Source organism: Helianthus annuus, chromosome 6 (assembly GCF_002127325.2).
Source record: "Helianthus annuus cultivar XRQ/B chromosome 6, HanXRQr2.0-SUNRISE, whole genome shotgun sequence".
Classification (NCBI taxonomy): Eukaryota; Viridiplantae; Streptophyta; class Magnoliopsida; order Asterales; family Asteraceae; genus Helianthus; species Helianthus annuus.
Window position 1 is genome coordinate 135,694,068 of NC_035438.2, and position 25,161 is coordinate 135,719,228.

The 25,161-nt window shown below is 36.9% G+C and overlaps 1 protein-coding gene and 2 long non-coding RNA genes across 6 annotated transcripts; 1 reads left to right on the forward strand and 2 right to left on the reverse strand.

Annotated features, from left to right (window-relative positions):
* Window positions 1-2,543, forward strand: LOC110945029. The gene is made up of 3 exons (XR_004859804.1): window positions 1-117; window positions 1,763-1,823; window positions 2,465-2,543. It is a non-coding gene; the product is annotated as an uncharacterized LOC110945029 (long non-coding RNA).
* Window positions 2,544-7,443: 4,900 nt separating this feature from the next.
* Window positions 7,444-8,678, reverse strand: LOC110945028 (putative F-box only protein 11). Its single transcript, XM_022186667.1, has 2 exons — window positions 8,169-8,678; window positions 7,444-8,061 (listed from the first exon to the last, which is right to left on the reverse strand). Exons 1-2 carry the CDS (start codon window positions 8,676-8,678, stop codon window positions 7,444-7,446), a joined length of 1,128 nt encoding a protein of 375 aa, XP_022042359.1.
* Window positions 8,679-10,104: 1,426 nt separating this feature from the next.
* LOC110865885 lies at window positions 10,105-13,828 on the reverse strand. Of its 4 annotated transcripts, XR_002551041.2 has the most exons (7): window positions 13,427-13,825; window positions 12,602-12,737; window positions 12,293-12,416; window positions 12,160-12,195; window positions 11,916-11,991; window positions 10,801-10,876; window positions 10,105-10,387 (listed from the first exon to the last, which is right to left on the reverse strand). It is a non-coding gene; the product is annotated as an uncharacterized LOC110865885 (long non-coding RNA). The 4 variants fall into 4 exon arrangements; XR_002551040.2 differs by having other exon boundaries at window positions 12,160-12,416; window positions 13,427-13,827; XR_002551039.2 differs by having other exon boundaries at window positions 11,916-12,195; window positions 13,427-13,826.
* Between the last annotated feature and the right edge of the window lie 11,333 nt (window positions 13,829-25,161).

The following is a 25,161-nucleotide window of genomic DNA, read 5'->3' on the forward strand; positions in this document are numbered from 1 at the left end:
AGAATAGATGAACCTGCAGAAGGCCGAACTGACCCGAGGGACGAAACCAATAAAGGGGCAGAATATGGAACCAGATCCAGAAAGGGGCTGCAGTACAAGGCTACGTCGTTCTGCAAGGTTAGCATTACAATTCTCAATATAGCTCTATTATGCTTATCAAGTTCGGAGGATTTTTGTTTAATTATTATAGTCTGTCAATTACAAGTGCTTGAGAATCAACGTATATATTTCTGATATTAAATACTATAAATTTAGATAATCAAATAGGTTCTAACTTGTAATAAATTAATTAACAGAGAGCAATTGCGTTACAAATAAGTTTAGAAGCTCTAATATTATCAGATTTCATTATTATTCCTAAGCTTGGCCCAATAAGGTAACATGGGTTTACTATAACACAGGCCCAAACTTGTTGCTTTCAAACAGTTTTCGCTTGAAACAATTCTAAAATTTACTACAAATGATGACAAATCTTATGACATCTAAAAATATTAATTTCCTCTAAAAATAGTTGCCCCAAATCTTTCATTTCATCTCTCGTCAACCCTAGAAATTCATACGATCTTCAAGATCAAAATCAAAATGTCAGACAACATACCATTCGAAATCCAAGCGGAAATCATGAAAAAGCTTCCTGCAAAATCGTTGGTTCAATTTAGAACTGTCTCCAAAGCATGGAAGTCTCTGATCGACAGCTCTCAATTTATAGTTGAGTATAGCGGTCGACACACACATGAACAACATCTACTTGTAAGGTATAGTCATAAATTTGAGCAAAAATATGTTTCAATTGTTGATGATCATACTTTCCCTGAACAAAAAGTTTCCCCCACCATTCCTCCACCGGTGAACATGCTTAATTATGCTAGCATAATCGGCAGCTCTCACGGCTTGTTGTGTTTATACTGTAATTATCGCGAGGGCCTTTGTGGTCCCTACTCTGGAAAGGACATGGCTTTTCTTTGGAATCTTTCAATTAGAAAGGTTGTTGCCGTTGTTGTGCCTAATGTGGGATGTGGTATGTATGAAACGGTTCTAGGTTTTGGGGTTTGTCGCGAGACTATTGAGCCTAAGATTGTCAAGGTTACTCATATCAAAAGGTTTAGCGATATGGAAAGTATAAGTTGCATCCCTTGGCAAGTTGAGATTTTTAAATTAAGCACAGGGGCTTGGAGAACTCCATATAGCACCAATCTCCCTTTTAATAAGTCAATTGAATTTAACTATTTTAAAGTAACTGTAGATGGGTTTATGTATTGGCTTGTTATTGAAAGGAATACTATGGATGGTGTGTTAAGTTCTTGTAATTTGATTATTTCATTGGACATGACAAGTGAAGAGTTTAGAGAAGTAAACCTTCCCGATAGTTTAGCCCACCAGTCTGATATTAATCTGTCTATGTCTAAACGAAACGAGTCCCTTGTTGTGCTGGAAGTCGGTGGAGACGTGAATAAACTAGTTTACTATGTATGGATGATGGAGGATGGTGTTTCAAATTTGTTTACAAAGTTATTCACTATTGATTTTCACTCACCAGATGGATTCGAATGTTTACTAAGGGGATTCAGGAAGACAGGGGAACCCATAGTTGAAATGTTACAAAATCTGAATGACTCCAATGCACCACTTGCTGTTTATGAACCCTACTCAAAGTCCTTCAATAATCTTGGGATTAATGGAATGAGTTTTTCATTTTCTGTGTATCCCTACATGGAAACACTTCTTCTTCTTGATCAACCAAATTTTATTACTTTTGACAAAGGTAAACGCTACATTCAAAGTGAAGAGGTGAGAACATAAGGCTTTTGAAGCATACATGCAAGGTACATATATTATCTTATTCATTTTGTTTAATCTTATGTAAGTTAAAATGCATATAAAAAAATACGTTCTGGATTTTGATACAAAAAAAAATGAAAGAACAAACCTTGTATAGTGGTTTTTATGATTATGTTGTGCATTCAATATTCATCTATGGGTCCAAGTTAAGCCATGAAACAAAAAAAAAATATGTCCTAAATTTATGATCCATCTTGTGTTCAAGATATGTTTAGTACATGATTCTTGATCTCGTCTTGATGCACATGTGCTTTTAAATACTGATTATTATTCTTTACATACCAACTTCGATTAATGGTATAAATAGATTAAAGAAGTAGAGGCAAACATTACATTGCTATTGAAGTGGGAGGTTTTGTAGGGCATGTATTCTGTAACAGGAGGATGCAAAATGGTTGTTTGGGCCGGGAAAACGCTGGTTCACATCATTTAGTCAAAATAATCTGGAAAAATCATGGAATCTTTGTATTTGAACCAAGACGGAAGACTCATATAAATGATGACTTTAGTGATGAAACAACATATGAATGTGCCAATTTGGAGTTGTATATGTTAATTTATATGGGGAGTTTTGACTCTCCTATAGCTTTTTTTCTAATAACCAACTTTCTTTTTTATAATGCAGTCAGGGGAACTAGAGAAGACTATTACTCAAGTTTAGAGATGTAGCTGATATGCTCTTTTTATTTCTGTTAAGAACATGGTTGTAACTTAATTGTGTGGATGAACTATCAACTTGTGTTTCAAGCAATATGGTTTTAATTATATTGCAGTGGTTTTTATTGCTTGCATGATGTGATCTTTAACTATAATAAACTGACTCAGACGCTTGAATTTCAACATGAGCACCATGTCAGGCGGTCCTTCGAAGTCAGCCAGCCGATGACAAAGCATTAACCACCACCTTCTCCAGCACTGGCCGATCAAGCCACGAACTAAAGAACTGGAAAGGTTCGGACCAAATTTAATGTCCGCCACATAAAGTAGGAGCGGATTATGGTCCGAATGCCTTCACAGGAGAGCCTGAAAGGACGTTTCTGGCCATCGATTAATGAACTCATCAAACACAAATAACCTGTCAATCTTACTGATTCTTTTTTTACCTTTCTCCGAATCGACCATGAATGTGAATTTACTGTCCATTATATAATAACAAACCAAACGAACATCGGTACCGGTACTGGTACCTGTACCTGTATTCTTTTTTATGGTTTTCAGTTTTGATAATTTGTAGTTTATACAACTTTGTCTGCAACGATATATAAATAATGATATCAATAATGTGACGATCTGACGTTTGAACATTGGTGTCGGTCCCTATGTTCATTTTATTCGTTTTCAGTCGATTGATTTCTATACGGAGTGCATGTATCATACCGATATTGTAACGAACCGATACCGATTCAATACTCGTGATAATGTACCGCCGCAATGTGCGGTCAAATAACCTAGTTATACTAAATTTAAGCGGGTTGGCCCACTAATTCATTTATTAAAAACTTAGTTAACCGGGTACAAATTTGAGTGATTATTTTCTCTTTTGTTGTTTTTAGATACATAAGGACGTGTTTTTAAAGGTTACGACACAAACTAAAACTATTAATTGAAATTAATATAATCCGTAATCAAAATCAAGACAACTTATAAAACTAAACATTAAAAAAATGTATCACTTAGCTCGTTTCAAAAATGTTACTTTCAAAATTATTTGATCTTACATAAAGACTCAGTTGATTAAATTGTTATCATTTACTTGGTTTCTTGCTAACATTACTCTTTCAAAACGACTCTATTTTTGTTTTTTTAGAAAAAGACTCGAACATTTAGAATCACTTAAAAAACAGAACCCGATTACACAGCCCACCTCTTAGAAAGAAACCCATAACTAGAGAAACCACCTCGTTCAACACATAACAAAATTTGTTCTAGAAAAGGCTCTAACATACGATCATTCATTTAAAAATTCATATAACAACTAGTGATATTCCCCAGCGCGCTTCACGGCGGGGATTAAGTCGTTATCAATTTGGTTTGTTACAGTACCTACACTCGATATAGTAATCGAAAGAGAAAGCACTACATCGATTGAAACATAAAAACACATATTGATATGGTACCTATATATGTTGTTCAGTTGATATCGGTTCGGTTCGCTTGCATTTCATGTTTATTTTATTTCAACATTACGATATTTTTTTTGAAAACAGATATTCTGCCGCTATGGTACCAAGCCCAATCGAAACAATTGAACAACATTTGTATCGGTATCAATATTTTTTTATTTTTAGTTTTTTTGCTTTCAATAAACTGATACTGTATCGCTACCATATTGTACCGAACATCATCGATACCGGTATACATTCCGTTTTATTGTTTCTTGTTTGATAACGGGTACTTTGATCGTATCTTAAAAGTTATATGAGAGAACAAAATATACTTAAATCAATTAAAGTAATAAACCAATAAAATAATAAAACCTTAGAAAAAACAATATTGAAAAAAATCAAAAACAATTGTTCCCCTCTTTTTATTTCAACGTTACGATATATATTTTTTAAACGGATATTGTGTCGCTATTGTACTAAATTCAATGAAAACCGATTGAATAACATCTGTCTCTGTCTACGTATCAGTATTTATTTGTAGTATTTTTGCTTTCGATGAATTAATACGGTATCGCTATCATACCGTGCTAAACAATATCGGTACCTGTATACATTATTTTTATAATTTTTTGTTTGATAACTGGTACTTTAATCGTATGTTAAAAGTTATATAAAAATATATTGTCACACCCCCAAAATCCACTCGCGGATTATCACCGCTTGTAGGCGTGACTGACCAGGATCAAGCCACCAATCATATTGAACATAGCATGTAAATAAAAGTAGTTTATAAAATCCAACACAATACAATTGGTGTCCAAACAAAACATAGTTTAAGTTGTAAGCGGAAGCATAATGTTTAAAACCATAACATAAGTTTAAGCGTTTCAAATGTTTAGCATGGCACACAGCTGTCCATGTCCCACAACGACTCTTCCCACTCCGATGCAAGCTCCATAGATACCTAACGACCTGTAAGGCATGTAACAGAGAGTCAACAACAAAGTTGAGCGAGTTCACAGTTGATTGTTCAGTTAATGAGTTCGTTTCAGAAGTTGTATGTTCGTTTCATAACCATGCGTTACCCAGTATCCTTGTTTCCCAAACCTTTACAATAATAAGTGGGGGCTTCCCATGTTGAATGGTACTAGACTAGTTGTATCTATAGGTGTCCTTCCCAATCCGAGGACCGTGATAAGTATGAGTTTATGTCGGTTTTACGTAAGTGCCCTTCCCTAACCGAGGACAGTAGTACGTAGCGAGTACGTAGGTTTAGTGCTGGTGTCCTTCCCAAACCGAGGACAATAGTACGTAGGTTTTACGTAGGTTCTAACACATGTGTCCTTCCTAAACCGAGGACAATAGTACGTAGGTTTTACGTAGGTGTTCGCACTGGCGTCCTTCCCAATCCGAGGACGATAGTAAGTAGTCTAGTAGTGATGAAAGTACGGGTAGTCATTCAATCCATTCCCAACCCACCGGGAATCCCATGCCTTGGAAAGGGTGTGAACTCACCTTGGTTTGCTCGGTATGCTAAGGTATGTGCTCACAAATAATCAGTCTAAGGCCTAGAGTACGCACGTATACATAATCAGTTGACATTCACAAAGTTCGACTAACAGTCAAGATCATCACGCTCATGCAAGTAACCACTAACACATAGCATTTATGAGTTATACAAGTGCATGCAAGTCATCATCAATAACAGCTAACTAACCCAGTTAACTCTTAACAGATCTAACCAAGTTACTGTGCAGTTTACCCACTCGACGAAACACCCCTGTTTCGTCATGAATCCCCTTCGACGAAACACCCCTTTGTTTCGTCTTGATATCCCTCGGCGAAACACTCCTGTTTCGTCGTGCCTGATTTGTCATGATTGGTCTCGGCGAAACGCATCTATTTCGTCGTTACCATCGTTTCGTCAGGATGCATCAGTTACGTAGTTACAACAGTTGTTTACCCAGAAACCCTAACCGCCTATCATCATCATCATACAGCAATCATACCATCATTATTCAAACATAACTGGCCTTAAGCTACTAATCAATAATCCATATGCATCACAACAGAAACATCAATAGAACAGGGAGTTTATCATCATCCAATTCAACCACAAAAACCCTAACAGTTCACTGATTCGTATACGTCAATCAATTATACATTCGAACACACGACAGTTCTCAAACATCGTACAATCTAGATCATCATTAAATACAATAACTTAACACATAACATTACCCGGACTCTATTCGATAGCCTGATCAGATTTATAAGAACAATAACATCAAACATATGCACACGAGAACAGTCAAGGGACTATTTATACTAACCGAGAGGGTTGAGATCTCGCACAAGAGTAAGAGAAGAATGATGTTTGATCACAATGAGAGCACTGCCGTCGAATGAAGGTGGTGAGCACTAGGGTTTGCAAATCAGCCGAATACATGTTCTAAAGCCGCCCTATATAGTTTTATAATCGACCTGGGCCTTAACTGGGCCTCGGCGAAATATTGGGCCGGCGAAACACTTTGTTTCGTCGAGACAAGGATGGCGAAACGCCCTGTTTTGTCGAAATGATTTATGGCGAAACACACTTGTTTCGTCGGGTTGTAAATGGCGAAACACTCCTGTTTCGCCGGGGCCATTCAAGGTTTAAGTTTTTCAAAGAGGTTACATGGCGTATCACTAAACACATAGATGCAACAATCACAAAACGTTTTAACATATATCAAGCACGTGTACAATTACAAGGCAAACAAGTCATGAAAGCAAACAACTAAACAATTAACGTGCAATTAATGCGAAGGTGAAATCTTGGAAACTCGAGTTGTCACATATATGTTTAAATTAATCTAATCTAATCTAACTACTATAATAAAAGAAACCAACTTTTGGACACTTGTCATTCATTGAATGTATCCTCAAATTTATATTTATCTAAATAAATAAATAATAAATTAAAATTAAATGTTATCATACTTTAATAAAATATTATCCTCAAATCTAAATTGTCAATTTAATATATTTTTAAAACAAATACTTCTCTTATCTACTTATCTTATATTAAATATATAAATAATAAATTAATATTAAATGTTATCCTATTTTATTAAAAAACATAACTTTTTTATTATTTGGTATACAAAATTATGTTTATTCAACTCGAGTAAAACGCGAGGTTTTTAAGGATATAATTTTTTTTTATTATTTGGTAGATTTTTCAACCCGACTATACACGGGTTTTTTAAAGATACGACGTTTTTAGTATTTAATATACAAAATTACATTTATTTAGGGTATAATTTTTTTATTATTTGGTATATTTTTCAACCCGACTATACACGAGTTAATAAAGATACGACGTTTTTAGTATTTAATACACAAAAATACATTTATTAAATCTATGTAATACACATGGTTTTTAAAGATATAACTCTTTTTTATATCTATTCAACACGTGTAATATACTTGTTCTTTTCATTTCACCATTCCAGTTTTACATTCCATAATCCATAAAGTAGTCGTCCTCAGGAAAAGAATTACGGTTAAACCCATAACTGAAACCCGGTTCTAGAAGCCAATCATCTTCAAATTTGAGGGTTTCCACTTGGTTATGAACCGTAAGATCTGGCTGATTAAGCAGAAGCAGCGTTTCCATGTAGGGAATCAGATAATATGAAGCAAATATATTGTCAATCACAACATTATCATTATGTTTCGAGTAGGGATCATAAACAACTTTGTTACGATAATCGTTTGAGAAACTAAAGCTAATTATAGGTTCACCACTCTTTCTAAATCCCTTTACTTTTGCATCTCGTGTGCTAACATTAATAGTGAATAGCTTTGTAAACAGTTTAGAAACCCCATCCTCCATCATCCATACATCGTAAGCCAGATCATTGACATGTTTAAGCACAACAAGAGACTCATTTAGTTTTAACACAGACAAAATATATTTATACCTCTGGTGTGCTAAACTATCTGGGAGGCTCACTTCTTTAAATTCTTCACGGGTGAAATCAAACGAAATAATCGTATCGAACCTAAACCCACCATCCACATCAGCCCTATCAGCAGCAGGCCAATAAATAGACCCATCTATGGTAACTTCCTGATCACGGTAACTGTCAAACTCAATTGAACTACGAGGAAGATTGCCGCTATATGGAGATCTCCAAGTCCATGTGCTTAAAGTAAAACCTCAGCATGCCAAGTTACACTTTCCATAGCACTCTGACTCCGAATAGGTGTAATCTTGACAATTTTCGGGCCGGTAGTCTCGCGACAAACCCCAAAACCTAAAACATTTTTATAAACCTCCCCACCTGCCACATTAGGCACAAGTACAACGATTGCTTTTCTAATCAAAATATTCCAAATAATAGCTATTCTGGTCTGGTCCTCATAATAAGACAAACACAACAAGCCATGAGAGCAGCCGATTAGATCATAATCATAATCTAAAAGCCATTGGGGAAAAGTGAGGGGAACTTTGTGTTGGGGAAAAGTATGATCATCAGCAATTGAAACGTATTTATCCCCACAACTATAATAGGTTAGAAACAGATGTTGCGGGTTTGTACGTTGGCCGTTGTACTGCGTAATGAAATCAGGGCTATCGATGAGAGAGTTCCATGGTTTGCAGACGGATCGGAACTGAATCAAGGATTTGACAGGAAGCTTTTTCATGATTTCCATTTGCATTTCGAATGGTATGTTGTCTGACATTTTGACAGTTGCTTGTGGTGGTATGTATTTCTAGGGTTTACGAGTGACGACGATTTGGGTGGAGCCAAATTTTAATTTTTCAAGATGTTATATGTGATTTTAAGCAAAACGACGCAGTGACCAATAATTCTTGGGCTTTTGTAGGGAGGCGTTCTTCAGCTGATGTGTTTAACACATTGCATTGGGCTTTTGTAGTTGTTTAATCCAACTGCACATTCAACTTGGGCAACCGCTACCAAAATGTATAGGCTGGTAGTGTGTTGAATGTAGAAATAAGATTCCCTATGTAATGTTCTGGCATGTTTATCCAGATACATATTATATATTTTTCTTTGTTTATGAAAGAAATATTAGTTTATTATTCTTGTTTTTATATTTATCACTAGTGGTATGTGATGTCCGCGTTGCGGGCACTAAAGTGAATATTTCTTATGTATTTCGATTACTTGTACATGCTACTTATAACACGATCTTAAAAAAAATAAAAAAATAATACACCGAATCAACCAAAGTAAACTAAAACACTACCATAGTTTTGCTATAAAAAAAGTTAACTCAAAAAACTAAAACAATGGCAAACATGCAATTTAGAGCTGGGGGCAAAACAGTAATTGGTCAGGACCAATGAGCGAGTGCTAGGTAGCTGTTTGACACGAATAAAAACTACATTGAGTCAATAGCTTTGTAAAAAACAATCGCAAGAATGCAATTTTGAACTGAGTGCAAAATCATATTTTGAATTAAGGGCAAAATCATAACTTTTAAACAGGGGCAAAACCATAATTTTATTTTGAACCAGAGGCAAAAACGTTATGTTGAACTAAGGACAAAATCGAAATTTTTAGCTGGGGCAAAACCAAATTTTTGTTTAAACTGTGGTGAAATCGTAATTTTAACTCAGGATAAAATTGTAATTTGGCTGTAACAATGGGTAAGTGCTAGGCAGCTGCCTGACACTATTCCCTAACATTCCTTATGTAGTATCGGTAATATTAAACAAAAGATATAAAAAGCAAAAAAAAAATCCAAACAGGCGAATTGCATCCAACTACTATTTCCTTACATGGAAAATGTAGATATAGAAGATATGTATATAAACTAACACTACAAGAAATAGGCATCTTTAGCGACGACACGTGTCGCCGCTAAAAGTCCTTTTTGTCGCCGCTATTGACTTTTAGCGACGACATGTCGTCGCTAAAGGGTCGCCGCTATAGATAGGCTGCTATTGGTCACCGGTCGTCGCTAAAAAGTGTGTGTCGTCGCTATTGTGAATGACTTTTAGCGGCGACACTTGTGACTATTAGGGGCGACATATGTCGCCACTAAAAGTATAAAAAAGGAAAAAAAAAAATTTACTGCTATTTACATTGTTACCCACATACAATTACATGCACATTTTTTAAGTTTTTCCTAAACATACATGGACCAAAACGTTCATAAGTATACAAAGAATTAAACAGTAATTCACATTCAAACACCCAAAAATTACATAGCAGTTTGTTTATATCACCATATTAAAACAGTAGTAACTAGTGCTTTCAACCCGCGTGTTGTGGCGGGGATGACAAACATTTGTAGTTTGACATTGTATGAGTTAAACTACAATTTGATTCGCGGACCTGTTATGTATCGAAAAGCCCCTGCCGCAACTTAACTTGTCGGAAGATGGTATTTCTGGCCTCTCTTCATATTGCTGATGATTCAATCTGAAAAATATATTAAGTTAGTAATATGCAACTAATTTATTGTAATCTATGTCAGCATTTAAGTTACTAATGAATTATTACTCATATTTAGTTCTTATGGCTTCTAAGAGCATTCACATCCATTCCACTATATTTTCACCCTAAATTACACTAAAAAACACTACATTTTCTCTTTCCTTTTCAATTAAATAATATTTTTTATACCTTTATCATTACGTTTTCTCTCTCCTCCACTCACAACCACTTTCAAAATATATTAAAAAATTATAGGGGGTGAACAGTGTCCCCCCAAATATACAGATGAACAGTAACATTTTCTCTCTTCTCCACTCACAACCACTTTTTATACTTTTTATATTTTAAAAACACCCCACACAGAATTTGGTTATTTGGATGTGAATGCTCTAACTTACCCAAATGTTCATCGTACGCTCGGGTCGGGTCACCTTTTGGACATGCCTTCTTTTCTAAGACGAGCCCTTCTGCAGGCTGCACATGAGTTTATTAGTACATGTGTGTGTACAGTTATTGACCACAAAAAAGAATAACGGGATATGACCCGAACTTGTTCCGACCCTAACCCGTTCCGACCTGAAACCTGTTCTGACCCGAACTTGTTCCGACCCTAACCCGTTTCGACCCGAACCAAAACAACCCCTTTTTAATTGACCCATTTTAACCCGAACCCGTTTTGACCCATGACCCGACCTTACCCAACCCGACCTGTTTGCCAGGTCTTAATATTATGTGGCTAGCTAAAAGGAGAATATAACCAACAGAAAAGCCATTTATTTGAATAAGCCATCATTTTTTACTATGTTTTGAATCTAAAAATATTTTCTTGAAAAGGATTCAATCTGGATTTCTTTGCACTCAACTTTTATATAACAGTACATTTAGAAAATTATATGTGTCATTATAAAAGCTTCGAAGATTGATTATTATGGTCTTCAGTAAACTTTAACTTCATTGAAGGCATGAGTATCTTCACTAAACTTTCGGCTGCAAACGCAGCGGTTAACTGTTGCGTTTACGGCCTGTTCGCAGCCGTTAAATGGCTGCGTTTACGGCCATATAACGGGCCGTAAACGTAGTTGATAACCGCTGCGTTTGCAGCCGTTAAACCGCTGTGTTTACGGCCCGTTCGCAGCCGTTATACGGCCGGAAACGCAGCCGTTTAACGGCTGCGAACGGGCCGTAAACACAGCTGGTTAACGGCTGTGTACGGCCCGTTCGCATCCGTTATACGGCCGTAAACGCAGCCGTTCAACGGCTACGAACGGGCCGTAAACGCAGCGGATAACCGCTGCGTTTACGGCCCATACGCAGCCATTATACGGCCATAAACGCAGCCATTTAACGGTTGTGAACGGGCTGTAAACGCAGCGGATAACCGGCTGCAAACGCAGTAGTTAACCGCTGCGTCTACGGCCCGTTCGCAGCCGTTATACAGCCGTAAATGCAGATACTTGATAAGTGTATATTAATAAGAGTGTATTCACATATCCCTAAATCTATTGCATCTTACTTGATAAGTGTTTACGATACTGATTTTAATTCCATTGCAACTAAAGAGAAGCCTTATGCTCATGCTTATGTCCTCCCTGCACCACCCCAGAAACAAAAGACACATACCCCTTAAAACTGCACAACACTAATATCACCGTAAATCTTGCTACAAAAAAACCGGAGTTTTAGCGGCGACATTTGTAATTAGACAAACACGTGAAGCAAGAATTTGTATATAAACTAGCTACTTATTTAACTTATACCATATTGTGGAAGTAGCTGACTCCTGAAATGAGCTGCTGAAAGAAGAAATGAGCCAACAACAAGAACCATCAGTATATTTATTTAAAATAAGTGACGGTTGATGTGAATGCAAAAACAAATAAAAGAACATACCTTGTCTTCTAGATACTGGTTAGCATTTCGCGAGTATCAATAGGCTTTATATTACATATTCAATACCTACAATCTTTTAGTTTTACCTCATTGAACTCCCCAGCTTGTGGCAGCATATTCAGACCTGTCGTTCCATCCAAAATGAGTAAAAGTAGTAAATGAACCAGCGCTTCGCGACGGAATGATTTGCTAAAGTAATTAAACCAACTTCAAATGCACATGAACATTTCAAACTAACAATTCCTTTGCTAAAAACCACTAACATAGATGGAATCAACATTAATGTGTAATGAAATGAACATGACATACCCTGTAGCCGAGTTTGACCATAGTTGACCAGTTTGACCATAGATGAGCAGCGACTTTGTCCATGACGGTAAAAACACCGGTCGATTCCACAACATATCTGGCTCCAGTTTAGGCCCATGGGATCTCTTCCAAGTTTCTTAAATGATCTCAAAGCAAAATTATTCAACAAAATAGCTCACAGATTGTAATACCATACTATAACATGAACAAGTAAAGGCACAGATTCGACACAAGCCCAGATTCACTGATACAATGGAGATTTGACCTGGACGTCTGCAGTATTCTTATGTGTTCTAATCTGATGCACTATATGCAAATTTGCTTTTTAATCAAAACATGAAAACTTTCTAAAGTAGTAACGACATGTCTGAACCATCCAAACTAACAAATCCGAACCAGCTAAACTAACATACAATTAGTCCATACAACATACAACTACACCACAACCCAACTCGCACCCCGACCCGCAACAATATGAAAACCCACCCAGAACAATCCGAAAACCAACAACAACAATTTGAAAACCCAAGCCCAACCAACCCACACCCAGACCTGCAACCCACAACAACATCTAAAAACTCAAGCCCAACCTTCACCCGAACCCGCAACAATCTAAAAACCCACCCGCAACAAGCTGAATACCCAACCCGAACCCGCAACCTGCAACAACCTGAAGAACCAAGCCCAACCCACACTTGGACCCGGACCTAAAACCCTAACAGCACTTTTTTTTACTAAAAAAAGTCAAACAACAATCAAAACCTCAAATGGTCAAAAGACCCACCGAATCGACTGAAATTACAAAGAAATTAGGAATGTTGATACCAATTTTGGATGCTGGTGGGTCGTTGGTGATGAAGACTAGTTGTGGTGGTTTCGGAGTCGCGGATGAAGATGGCGGTTGAAGGTGTGGTGCGTCTGGTGCACAAAGGGTTGAAGGTGGGGTGCGTCTGGTGCCGGTAGGTGTATGTGGTGGTGATTTTGGAGATGCGTCGTCTCGTATGGGTGGTGATTTTGGGGGAGATCTGCAATAGCAATACTGGAGGCAATATTTGGGGGTAAGAGAGAATTGGTGAAAATAGATGGGAGGGAAAAAGCCCGCCTGCAATTATTTCTCCATCCGTTGGATCAGAACCCTAATCAACGGTCAGGTTTAATGAAGAAGGGGTAAAAGCAGATCCGTGTGCTTGTCACCGCTAAAGGAGGGGTCGCCGCTAAAGGGGTCGCCCCTATTACTCCTTTTTCTTGTAGTATAACTCAATATAGCATTAGTCGTATACTAGTTTTTGCCCCGCCCGCATTGCAGGGCAATAAGCCAAATATTTCTCTCTCATAACATGTACTTCTGTATTTCGGTTAGTTGTACATACTACTCATAACATAATCTTAAAAAAAATACATCGAGTCAACTAATTAAAACAAAATATTACCATACTTTTGCTAAAAAAAACTAAAATGATGGAAAAAACTACCAGTTTGCAGGAATAGAAATTACATCAAGCCAACCAATTAAAACAAAACACTACCATAGTTTTGTCAAAAAAAAAGACTAAAACGAATTTTACACTAGGGGCAAAATTGTAATTCGATAGGGGAAGAAAATGGCAAAACTATTAATTTGAGCCGAGGGCAAAATCGTAATTTGGTTGGGGGAGACAAAAAACAAAACCAATGGAAAACCGTAAATTTAAACCGGGCAAAATCGTAATTTAGCTGAACCAATGGGGAAGTGTCAGGCAGCTGTCTTGAAAAGAAAATGGCAAAACTATTAATTTGAGTTGAGGGAAAAATCATAATTTGATTTTGAGGAAAAAAATCAAAACCAATGGCAAAACTGCAAATTTAAACAAGGTAAAATCGTAATTTGGATGAACCAATGGGGAAGTGTCAGGCAGCCTGGCACTATTCCCCTTCATGTGTTTTGTGGTAGTTTTTGCCCCACCCGCGTTGCAGGGCACTAACCCGAATATTTTTCTCTCATAACATGTACATTTGTGTTTCGTTTACTTGTACATACGACTTATAACACGATCTAAAAAAAATTACATCGAGTCAACCAATTTAAACAACGCACTACCATACTTTTGCGAAAAAAAAAAACTGAAACGATGGAAAGACTATAATTTTAAACATGGGGAAAATTCTAGTTTTTCCAGCACAAATGAGCGTGTTCCAGGCCAGCCGCCTGAGACGAATAAAAATTACACCGAGTTTAGTAAAAAAAGCTAAAACGATTGCAAGATTGTATTTTTACACCGGGAAATATCGTAATTTTATAAGAAAAAAACAAAAACCATAGCTGTAAATTTGAACTGAGGGCAAAATTCTAATTCAGTTGAGAGGGAAAAAAACAAAACTAATAACAAAACTGCAAATTTAAATGGAAAAAATCGTAATTTGGCTGGACAAACGGGAAACCTCTCCATGGTCTATGTATATATATAAAATATGTTTCAAGTATTATAATATTTTGACACCCATTTTTCAGGCTTCGTGCACGCTGTTAGTGGCCCCTTAAACATGTTTTAAGTCTCATTTATGTTTCAAATCATAATCTTCTTTATAGAAGCAAGAATGTTAATACTAGTAAGTATATTTTAAAAAAAGCCATTTGTAACTAAGCATGTTGAGCAGGTCTTGTAACAGTGCTAGTACCTCCACAATTTCCATAATACATGTTAAGTTTTATAATACAGGTCTTGTGGCACTGGAATTCTTCTTGCTTACCTCCATAATACAAGTTTAGCTTTATATAGACAAATTTTTTAATCAAAATAATCCATAATGTACCATTACCTGTCTTATATGTACGAAATCCAAGACCTTAGTAATAGTGAAGCCCATTTATTGAGATCATGAAAACAGGCCAACATACTTGTGTGCCTGATCGTATTTTATGTATAATTTATTACATTAGTTTATTCAGAATGGGTTTTGGCCAAATTAAATCTGATACAAAATGGGTTTACTTTTTACAGTCTTGGACACAAAAGAATGACTTAATAAGTCCAAGAGCGGGTAATCAAACCCACCACACCAGAAAGTGCAAAGAAAAGTCTAGGGGATATTAGCATATATGGCATGAAGAAGTTGGAGTTTTGTACAAACCATTCTAGAGAAGCATATGTTACAAGTGGATGATACAAGTTTCTTAGATGTATTGTGGATTTTAAAACATGTTTCATATTTTTTAGTCAAATAAGATCTAAATACTTTCAGCTTTTTTTTCATTTTAACTATTCCGTTACAAATGTGTCACAATAAATTAAAACTGTTTGTTGCAAATGTGTTGCAAGCATTAAAACAAAACAACTAAGAAATGCGTAGGAAATGTGTTGTAAAATTTGCAACACAATATTTTCGTAGGAATTTCGTTAAAATTTGTGTAGTAATTGTGGAGTAAATAGTTTCCGACCAGGCTTTTTTCAACATCAAGGTTTTGTTGCAAATGCGTAGCAAATCTGAGTTTGCTACGCATTTGTGACAGAAAAGCTTGTTAGAAAATGCCAAATTTCTAGTAGTGCATTACCCAACCGACCTGCCCGTTTTGCTAGGCTTCATAATTGAATTACTCCATTGTCTTCAAAATTTAAGATACTACATGTACCTCAGGGCCAAGAACTTGAATTACGCTATGTCTTTGAACAAGATGAACATAATCAAAGAAAAACCGGATGAAAGGAAGATATTTGGTTTTGACATTAACGCTTTAAAAACAGGTTGGTTTGTGTTGCAGATCTGTCTTATGGTCCCGGTGAAATAAGATTTATGTGTTCATAAAATGAATTGATAAAATGTAACAGATGATGGTTCCGAGTATATATGCATACATGTATGATGGATAACCGTCATCCCCTATATCTAATAACAATAATATAAATAATGTAAACTATAATATCTAGCTTATAATTCTAAATAGTTATGTCTAACACCCTCCCTTAAGCTAGACTATTTCAGCATCAAGTGCATCAGATGCTTGAGGCGAATGAAGTCTTTTGGCTGCAAGGTTTTTGTCATGATATCAGCTAGTTGATCCTTCGTTGCGCAAAAGATTACGGTCACTTCTTCCTTTTTGATTAAATCTCTGATGTAAAGATATTTAACTCTTATATGTTTACTCTTCCCATGGTATATTGGATCTCTTGCTAGGCAAATAGTAGACTTGTTATCGCAGAAAATAGGTATAGGATATTCTTCTTTTCCTTGTAATTCATCCAATATGCCTTTAATCCAAACAGCTTGACAACCGGCCAGTGTTAAGGCCATATACTCTGCTTCAGTTGAGGATAGTGCCACCACCTTTTGCTTCTTTGATTGCCATGATATGGGTCCGGATCCTAGATGAAAGATGTATCCAGACGTGCTCTTGCTGTCATCTATGTTTCCAGCGTAATCACTATCACTGTATCCTGTGAGCTTCCTTTTCCCTCCTTTAGAATAGGTAACACCTTGGTTTAGAGTGCCTTTAATGTATTTTAGTATCGCTTGGTGTTGATACACTTTGTGTGGACGCGACTCGGCTCGGTTCGACTCGACTCGGTACGACTTGGTTTCGACACGGTTTGGTCCGGCTCAAGCCCGACGTCACGACATTCTTCCGTCGTGCGCCCCAGAGTTCGACACGCGAAGAACGGAGAGCCGCAAAGCAAGACCAGGTGACACATCACCATGACATCATCACTGTGATGTCATGATGATGTCATAATGATGTCATTATGTTGAAAAAGCATGCAATTTCACAATTTTTTGTACATGGTCGACGAAACTGAATATGTTTCGTCGACTAGGGTGTTTCGCCGAGGTCCAGCCCTGTTTCGTCGCCTGTTGGGCTTCTTCAGGCCCAATGTTTGGCCCATAGGTGTTTCGCCGAGTCCTTTTGTGTTTCGTCAAGGTCTGTGTCTGTCTAGTATAAATACCCTTCTCAGTTTCTGTGTGAAACTGCTGAGCACAGAGAGACTTAGTGAGAGTCTGTTAAAACATTGTTTGTATATGTTTGTGGTTGTACTCATCCCTAATCAATAGATATTAAATCTTTTGGTTACGCGTGTGTTCTTGTTAACTGTGTTTGGTTTGCACCGTGACGGGGATTCCGTACCCGTTACCGTGTTTGTGATAAACAAGGATAGGTTTTCGTTATCGATCCACCGGAAACGGGACCTACAATTGGTATCAGAGCTTTGGCTCTAATCCTTGTTTAAAACCAAACATTGTCCGTGTTTGAAACAAGTGTGTTATTGTGATTTTTCAGATTTCGTTCTTGAAAAGTTCATAAATTTTCTGGAAAAAGGTTCAAAAATCATTGTTTATCTTGTTGTTTTGCTAAAAGTTTGTTCAAAAACCTTGTTTGTATGAATGTTTACATGTTACTAGTGGAAAGTTTTAAGCAAAATTTGTGTTCGGAAAATTTATCCGGTTGAAAATTTTGCCGAAATCTTCAAGTAGTTCATCTAATATTCATAGTGTTCATCATTTATTCATAACTGTTCTTGAATATTTGTGTTTGATCTAAAATTGTGGTTTAAATTAAAGTAATATTGATTATTATAATATTGTTTGACAATAGTGTACATTCAAGATGATCTTTGGTTGAAATTGCAAATTTCGAAAAGCAGGGAAAGTAAGGTGTAGTTTGAATATAGTGAACATTGTGATGATGGTTGTTGAAAAAGGAAGCTTCTTGTGTCAGAAAAAGATAAGTCTTCTTTGAAAATTGAAAAAGGATCACCTAACTTGTGTAGTTTGTCTTTCAAAATATCTAATCACATTTTAGTCAAAAAGCAAGTGTAACGAAAAACACTCATCTTCGCCACACACATCAAGTGTACGGTCACTTATTTGTTTATTTGATCAAAGGTTTCATCGATTTAGATTTAAAAGTGAAATTGAAAAAGGAAATTTGATTAAAAAAAATTTAAAAAAATCTGGAGCACCCTGCTGTTTGGTGAGATAGAGATACTGTTTGTTTGAAATTGTGTATTGTGTCAGTAAAAGGATAAGTTTTCTTTGAAAAATCTCACCAATCTCACCAACTCTGAAACCTTATCCATTCCGTTTCATCGACAAAAACAACACAGTTTCGTCGTCCAGTCGTTTCTGTTTCGTCGTTCAGTTTCGTCGATCAATATTCACATCTGCTCGTCGAGTCATTAATTGAAAAGTGTGCATGAATATGTTGACTAGTTAAGGAAGTTGCTTGCCATTTTTTTATTGTCTAAATCATTGAATTGGTCCAATAGATTTTGAGAGTTCAATATTCTTGTCGGCAATTTTAATTGAAAACATCACCAAGTCACATGATTCAATTAAATTGAGAAGTGATAGATTCCATCATTCACGTGATTCATATATAAAGGTGCAATAGGATTTTAGTTTTCAACTGTTGACATGTGATTCTTTAATTGTTTGAAACATATAGTGTGATAGTTTGTAGAAATTTAATGATTTGCATGTGAAAGCTTAAAGTGTATACATATGATAAAGTCAAAAAGCTGACCGATTGTTCAAGCATATTTGTCCTACAAGTTGTCTTATTGTGTCATCGATCATTTAATTCACAAAGTTTCGTCAACATTTATAAGTTTTCGTCAAAATACATTCTAATTGGGCCGATTTTTTTCCAGCTGGGCCGACTTATCTTATTTTTTATCAAAACGGTCCAATCAAGTTTAAGTATATCAAAAAGGAATTGAGTTTCGTCGCTGATTAAATAACATTCCAGTTTCGTCGCTCACTTCAACTTATCAGTTTCGTCGTATCAAACAAATTTTTCTGTTTCGTCGCAAGTGATTTATAAGAACTGTTTCGTCGATTAGCACACATATCTGTTTTGTCGACCAGAGATAAGAATCCAGTTTCGTCGTGATACTTGTTCAGTTTTTAAACAGAAGTGTTGCAAAACTTATTTAACTGTCTGTTTCAAGTGTGTGACCAGGTTTTCACTTACACACATCAAATATGAGCTGCACGACTCCATGGGATTGGAGTACGGACTCACAACCAGTTCAAAAACCGACTTCGATGGCCGAATATTTAGCGAGTACCATACCTCGACAACAACAGTCAATAAGTGCAAGTCAATGGGCATTGGTGTCGAATCAAAATCAGAGCATTCAAAGTCTATTGCTCAGTGAGAGTGAGATGGGTAGCAACAATCGGCCGCCAAAGTTAAATCACATGAACGACTATCCATCATGGAAGGGTCGTTTCCACACATACGTTCAAGGGCAAAGCAGCGAACTTTGGACATGTTTCATTAATGAATGCAACCCTGCCCTCGAAGTAACAGCATCAACTTGAGCGGGTTTTACTAATATGCCTGAAAACGAAAAAAAGGCATATGATCTGGAGAAGAAGGCGTATGCTATTCTCACTCAAGCACTTCACAAAGACATCTACCATCAATTCTCCTTTTATAAGACCACAAAAAGCTTATGGGACGCATTGGTAGCGAGAGGAGAAGGAAATGCAGCTTCTAGAAAGACACGCCATGATTTATTGAAGAAAGAGTTTGAATCATTTCGATTCTTGGATAATGAAACTCTCAATGATATGACTTCTCGTTTTTATCATTTGATTAGTGAAATGTGTTCTTATAATGTTGCTGCAACTCATCAGGAAATGATTGCACGGTTTGCTGATGCTCTACCTCCTAAGTGGAGTCCATTCATTGAACTTCTAAAGCATACGGGCGCTATGGATACAACCAATGGCACCCTCTATGAATTCATTCAGAAGAAGTTGGAGCACAAGAACGAAGAGGAAATCCGGAAAGCTAAAATGATTGCACCTCCTCAAAACACAGAAATGTATTTGCCTGGTTTTGGTCCTTCAGCTAGTTCCATTCAGCAACCGAAGCTTCAAACGGCGTTTATGTCCAACACAAGCTCATCTCCGTTTCCACAGTTCAATCAAGCCCAACCACAGTGGAATCAAAGTGCTTATATGTCGCAATCCATACCCCAACCACAAGCCCAACAGCAACAAGCACATTATATCAACAATCCTTCACTCCAAAACACCAACACTGTCAGAGTTGATACTTACAATCTTTCAAAAGTCGGTGTAGAAGTTGCTAAGGAACATTTGGAACTTCTCAACACAATGTTCAGTTCATATTGTGGATTGGTGGCAGGTCACATTGGAAACATCAATATGACCAATGAAGATTATCAGCAGATAGACCGTGATGAAATGGAGTTAATGGATATCAAGTGGGCGTTTGCAAGTGCTGTTAGACGGGCAAAGGATTTCATGGCTCGAACAGGAAGAACTTCATTGGAAGGCAAGAATGATACGAAGTACGGGTTTGATAACAATGCGGTTACTTATTTCAATTGTGGCGAAAGGGGACACTTCAAACGTGAGTGCACTCGGCCAAGCAGACAAGGCAACCAGAATCCATTCAGAAATCAGACAAGTACTTCCAATGCCAATCAAGATAACCGTGGAGAAGGGATAGTAGCGGTGAACAACAACCAGAACCAGTCTGGACCTTCAAACACCAACAGAGCATTAGTTGTTCAAGCTGATGAATGATGTAATTGGTCTGTACAATTCAGAGATGGTAATCAAGGAGGTGGAACTGCTTGCTATGCAAAAATCATCAACCACATCAAGCATGTTCACAAAGAAGAATTTGCTGAAAGCGATGATAGCTCGGGTTATAGCGGGAGTTCAGATGAAGAAGGCTCGAATGCTGGAGATTATAATTCTGAAGATGGATCTTTTTCTTGTCAAACTGCCTTTATGGCAAATGTCTCAGCCTCTACGAGTCAGGTAAAATCTGAAACTCCTAGCATATGTAGTGATTGTGCTGATATGAAACTTAAATGTGCTGATTTGAAACGTGAATCTGAAACGGTTCATAGTCACAATCAGAGTTTGGTTGTTGAACTGTCAAAGTATAAAGAGGAAAATATGGCTTTAGTTCGAAGTGAAAAGGAATTTAAATCTGTAATTGAAACCTTAAAGAAAAGTGTTTCCGAAGTGAACAAAGTTGTTTATCATAAACAAGTTAGTATTAACGATTACATTAACATTGTTGAGGAAACCAAAAGGGAACTAGACATTGCCAAATGCGAGCATGATGCTATCAAGCAAAAATTGGAGAGTTATTCTAACTCCTGATTTGTGCTCGATCACATAATTGACGTTCAACAACTGAAAGGGAACGTGAAAGGCATAGGGTATAAGGCGTGTCTACCTCTTTTGAGACACAACTATACCAAAATGCCCGATGAAGAGGATATGCCTCGGTATGAACCTAGGGTGCCTCTTGATCATGAGGAAGTTACTACTGGCTTAGGGTTCAAACCGGACAATTCATCGGAGGGCTCATCTGATAACAAAGAAAGGTCATGTGCTTCAAATCAAAGTCCTCCAATAATTGAGGACTATGATTCTTCAGATGATGAATTAGATGTGAATGACCAGGATGAATCACTTGATGAGATGAAAGGAGTAGAAATTCCAATTGAGAATCATATTCTGTGTGATCCTCCTACTCCTACTGTGCAACCTGTTGCCAAGCAAGTGATAGATCCTGTCAAGGATGACAAAGAATGTGTGTTTGTTGTTAAGAGCAATAACGTGTTGTATACTTTGGTCGGTGAAGCTAAAATTTATTCGGACAATGATTTTCCAATTAAAAATGTCAATCCATCTTTGATTGATAAAGTTTTTGAAGACAACACGAATAAGTTTTTGGGAAAGACGATTCCGGGAGTTACTGTAACTCAATGTGATCCAATTCCAAAGGCTGAAATCAGAAAACAGTTTGGAAATCAGAAATCACCGACAAAGCAACAACCAATTGCTTTTAAGGGTAAACAACAACAACCAGCTCCAAAGCCAAAGGCTAAGGTTGAATCAAAAGGAGCTCGTTACAAGAAGAAAGCAAAAGATGTTAAATTTGTAGCATCAAATGGTACGGATAAAATTGAGACTTTTGAAAACAAAATAAACACTGATTTTGTGCAACAAGTCAAGATTTTGAAACGTAATAGCGATAACAATTACACCCAACACACAAACGGGTGTGATGAAAGAGCAAGTACCTCAGGTTCTACAGGTTCGACATCTGCTAGTCGATCAAATTCTCCTAAGTTTGTTGAAAGGAGAACGTGTTTCAAATGTGGGAAGTTTGGGCACATCATTAAAGACTGCACAAACTCGCCCAAACCAAATTTTGTTGAAAGAGCACCACCTGAAAAGGTTCACCCACAACGTCGCCCCGTTTCACCAAAACATGATAAAAGAACTGATAAGGAACAAGAAACGAAACAACGACGTCAAAACATCAAAGCTGTTGAAACGGCTTTAAAATCTGAAGTCAAAACAGTCAAAAGGGAACCAAGTTCTTCACAACCATTGAAACCAGAAGTTTCAAAATCTATTTACAAAACTCAATCTGGTAAACAAAAACAAACTTGGAAACCTAAATCGGGTGAAAGTTCAGGGGGAGGTGCGGTGTTTGAAAATGTTCAAGAAATTGAAATTACATTTCTTGATTCTCAGGGGCAACCCAAGTCTATGAAGGCTTGGGTCACCCTCTCCAACTAATCTCTGAGTGAGTGTGCTGGAAGTTCCAGGAGGAACTATCGATAGTCATAGGATTGTTGATAGTGGAGCGTCCATGCACAAGATCGGCGACAAAAGAAATTGTTGCCTTTGATGGAGAGGAGAAAAAGAAAGGGGAAACAGAGTTGTCTGTTGAAAGAAAGTGATAACTTCGACAAAATGAAAATCATTCCAAAAGTGTGATTGTTAAAGGCTTTGATCGGGTCCCCGGGATAGATTCAAATCAAAATGTACGCACCTGCAGCACGTCTGAAGTTCACAATCGACAAGATGAACGTGCAGTGTACATTTCTTCGCGGTGTGATTTAAGAAAATGTGTTTGTTGAACAAACCAACCGGGTGTGCAGATGCCTTGGCGTGGATTGAACAACCGCACACTTCTTCTCAAAGAAAAAGTCAAAGACCTTCGCTGGTGCAATGTGGAAGACCAGCCGGACCCAAAGGTTTATGATCTTGTTGCTGTGAAGAGATTTCTTAGTAGCTACAAAATTCGACTTTAAAATCCGCACCGGGTGGATATCCAGTTGGGAGAGCGCTCAGATTCCTGGCAATGCACGAAGCAGTTGCAGGATACGGTTTTAAATTTCTAATCTCTCCTATACTTGTTGATATTTAAGCTGCTTTATGAATTATTATCATCTCGTACAACACTCTTTGGCCTGACATGTTGAACTCGAATATTACCTCACACGTGATTGTTTCACTATGAAACTCGTCTATGTTGTCATGGTCCACACCGCTTACCGACATGCCAACTTATATTTCCAAAATTCGATAAAATCATTTCTGATTAAAATTAATTTTGGTAAACGGCATTGAGGTAAAACATGAGTTAACCGACATCGGAAAATCATTTTTGTAAATATCTTTGTTTTTTTTAAATTTATCTTAGTTTGTTGATTTTATGGGGAGTAAATCCAAATTTAAAAATCCAAAAACATCGAAAAATTTCAAAACACAAAAACAATAAAAAAAATGAGTTTCGTGTCGAGAAAAAGAGAAAATGATAGTACATCAATGGTCTGTCTAAACCTCTTTGAACTTAAAATGAAAAACGATATGCAGCTCTATATAAGATGTATCGGTAGGCTCACAATCATTTTAAAGTGTGCAGGGTGATATAAACCTTAATCGACTGAAGACCATGTGGGAACCATTCATTGGCATATGGTCTTAGTACCGAAATTTCGTTTAAGAGATTGCCGAGGTTCTGAGATATTTGGTCTTTATGCTGTCTTATCATCTGGGTATCATGGTTGTATCTTTTTCCGAAAAATAACGGGGACGCAAGTCAAGATCTTCCATGATACTATACATACGTGTACATATGACCTCAATAAGTGATCAACAATCACATGTCCAACAAAATAAGTGATAATACATCACATTTATCCGGGAGTCAAGTTCGTCTCTCTGCTGTACGAAAGTACTGACATGTTCACGGACTTGCTCATGTGCCCTCATGCATCGAAAATCAAGTTCCTCATCAATAAGTGATTCTATCACATAGGGCTTGTTTTCAATCAAATAAGTGAGAATCTCACATCATATACGGTCAAACAGATGATAAACGGTATACTCACCGGTAAGATGAACTCTCGTGCATACCTTTATACGGGAATGTGTCGTGTGTGGATGAACACCGGTCAGTAAGTATAAATCATACCTTAACGTATCCCCTAAACATGATTACATCTGATAAGTTGAGCTTAAGTGGACAACAATACCGATAATTGTTATAGGATGCTTATCTTAACATTAACTAATTGAACAAAAAGAGCGTTTTGGCATGACCGTAGTACACTGATATGATTCTCTTACCCTCGAAACTCGCAAAAAGAATGTCTGTAAATATTTATTTAATGCTTTTAGTTTTTGCATCTTTGTATATATTTATTTATTGTTTTCCGTCTTTACATTTGACAAATGAGAAATTCCAAAAATATTTTAGGTGTGTTTTAATATAAACTTTATAAAATCCA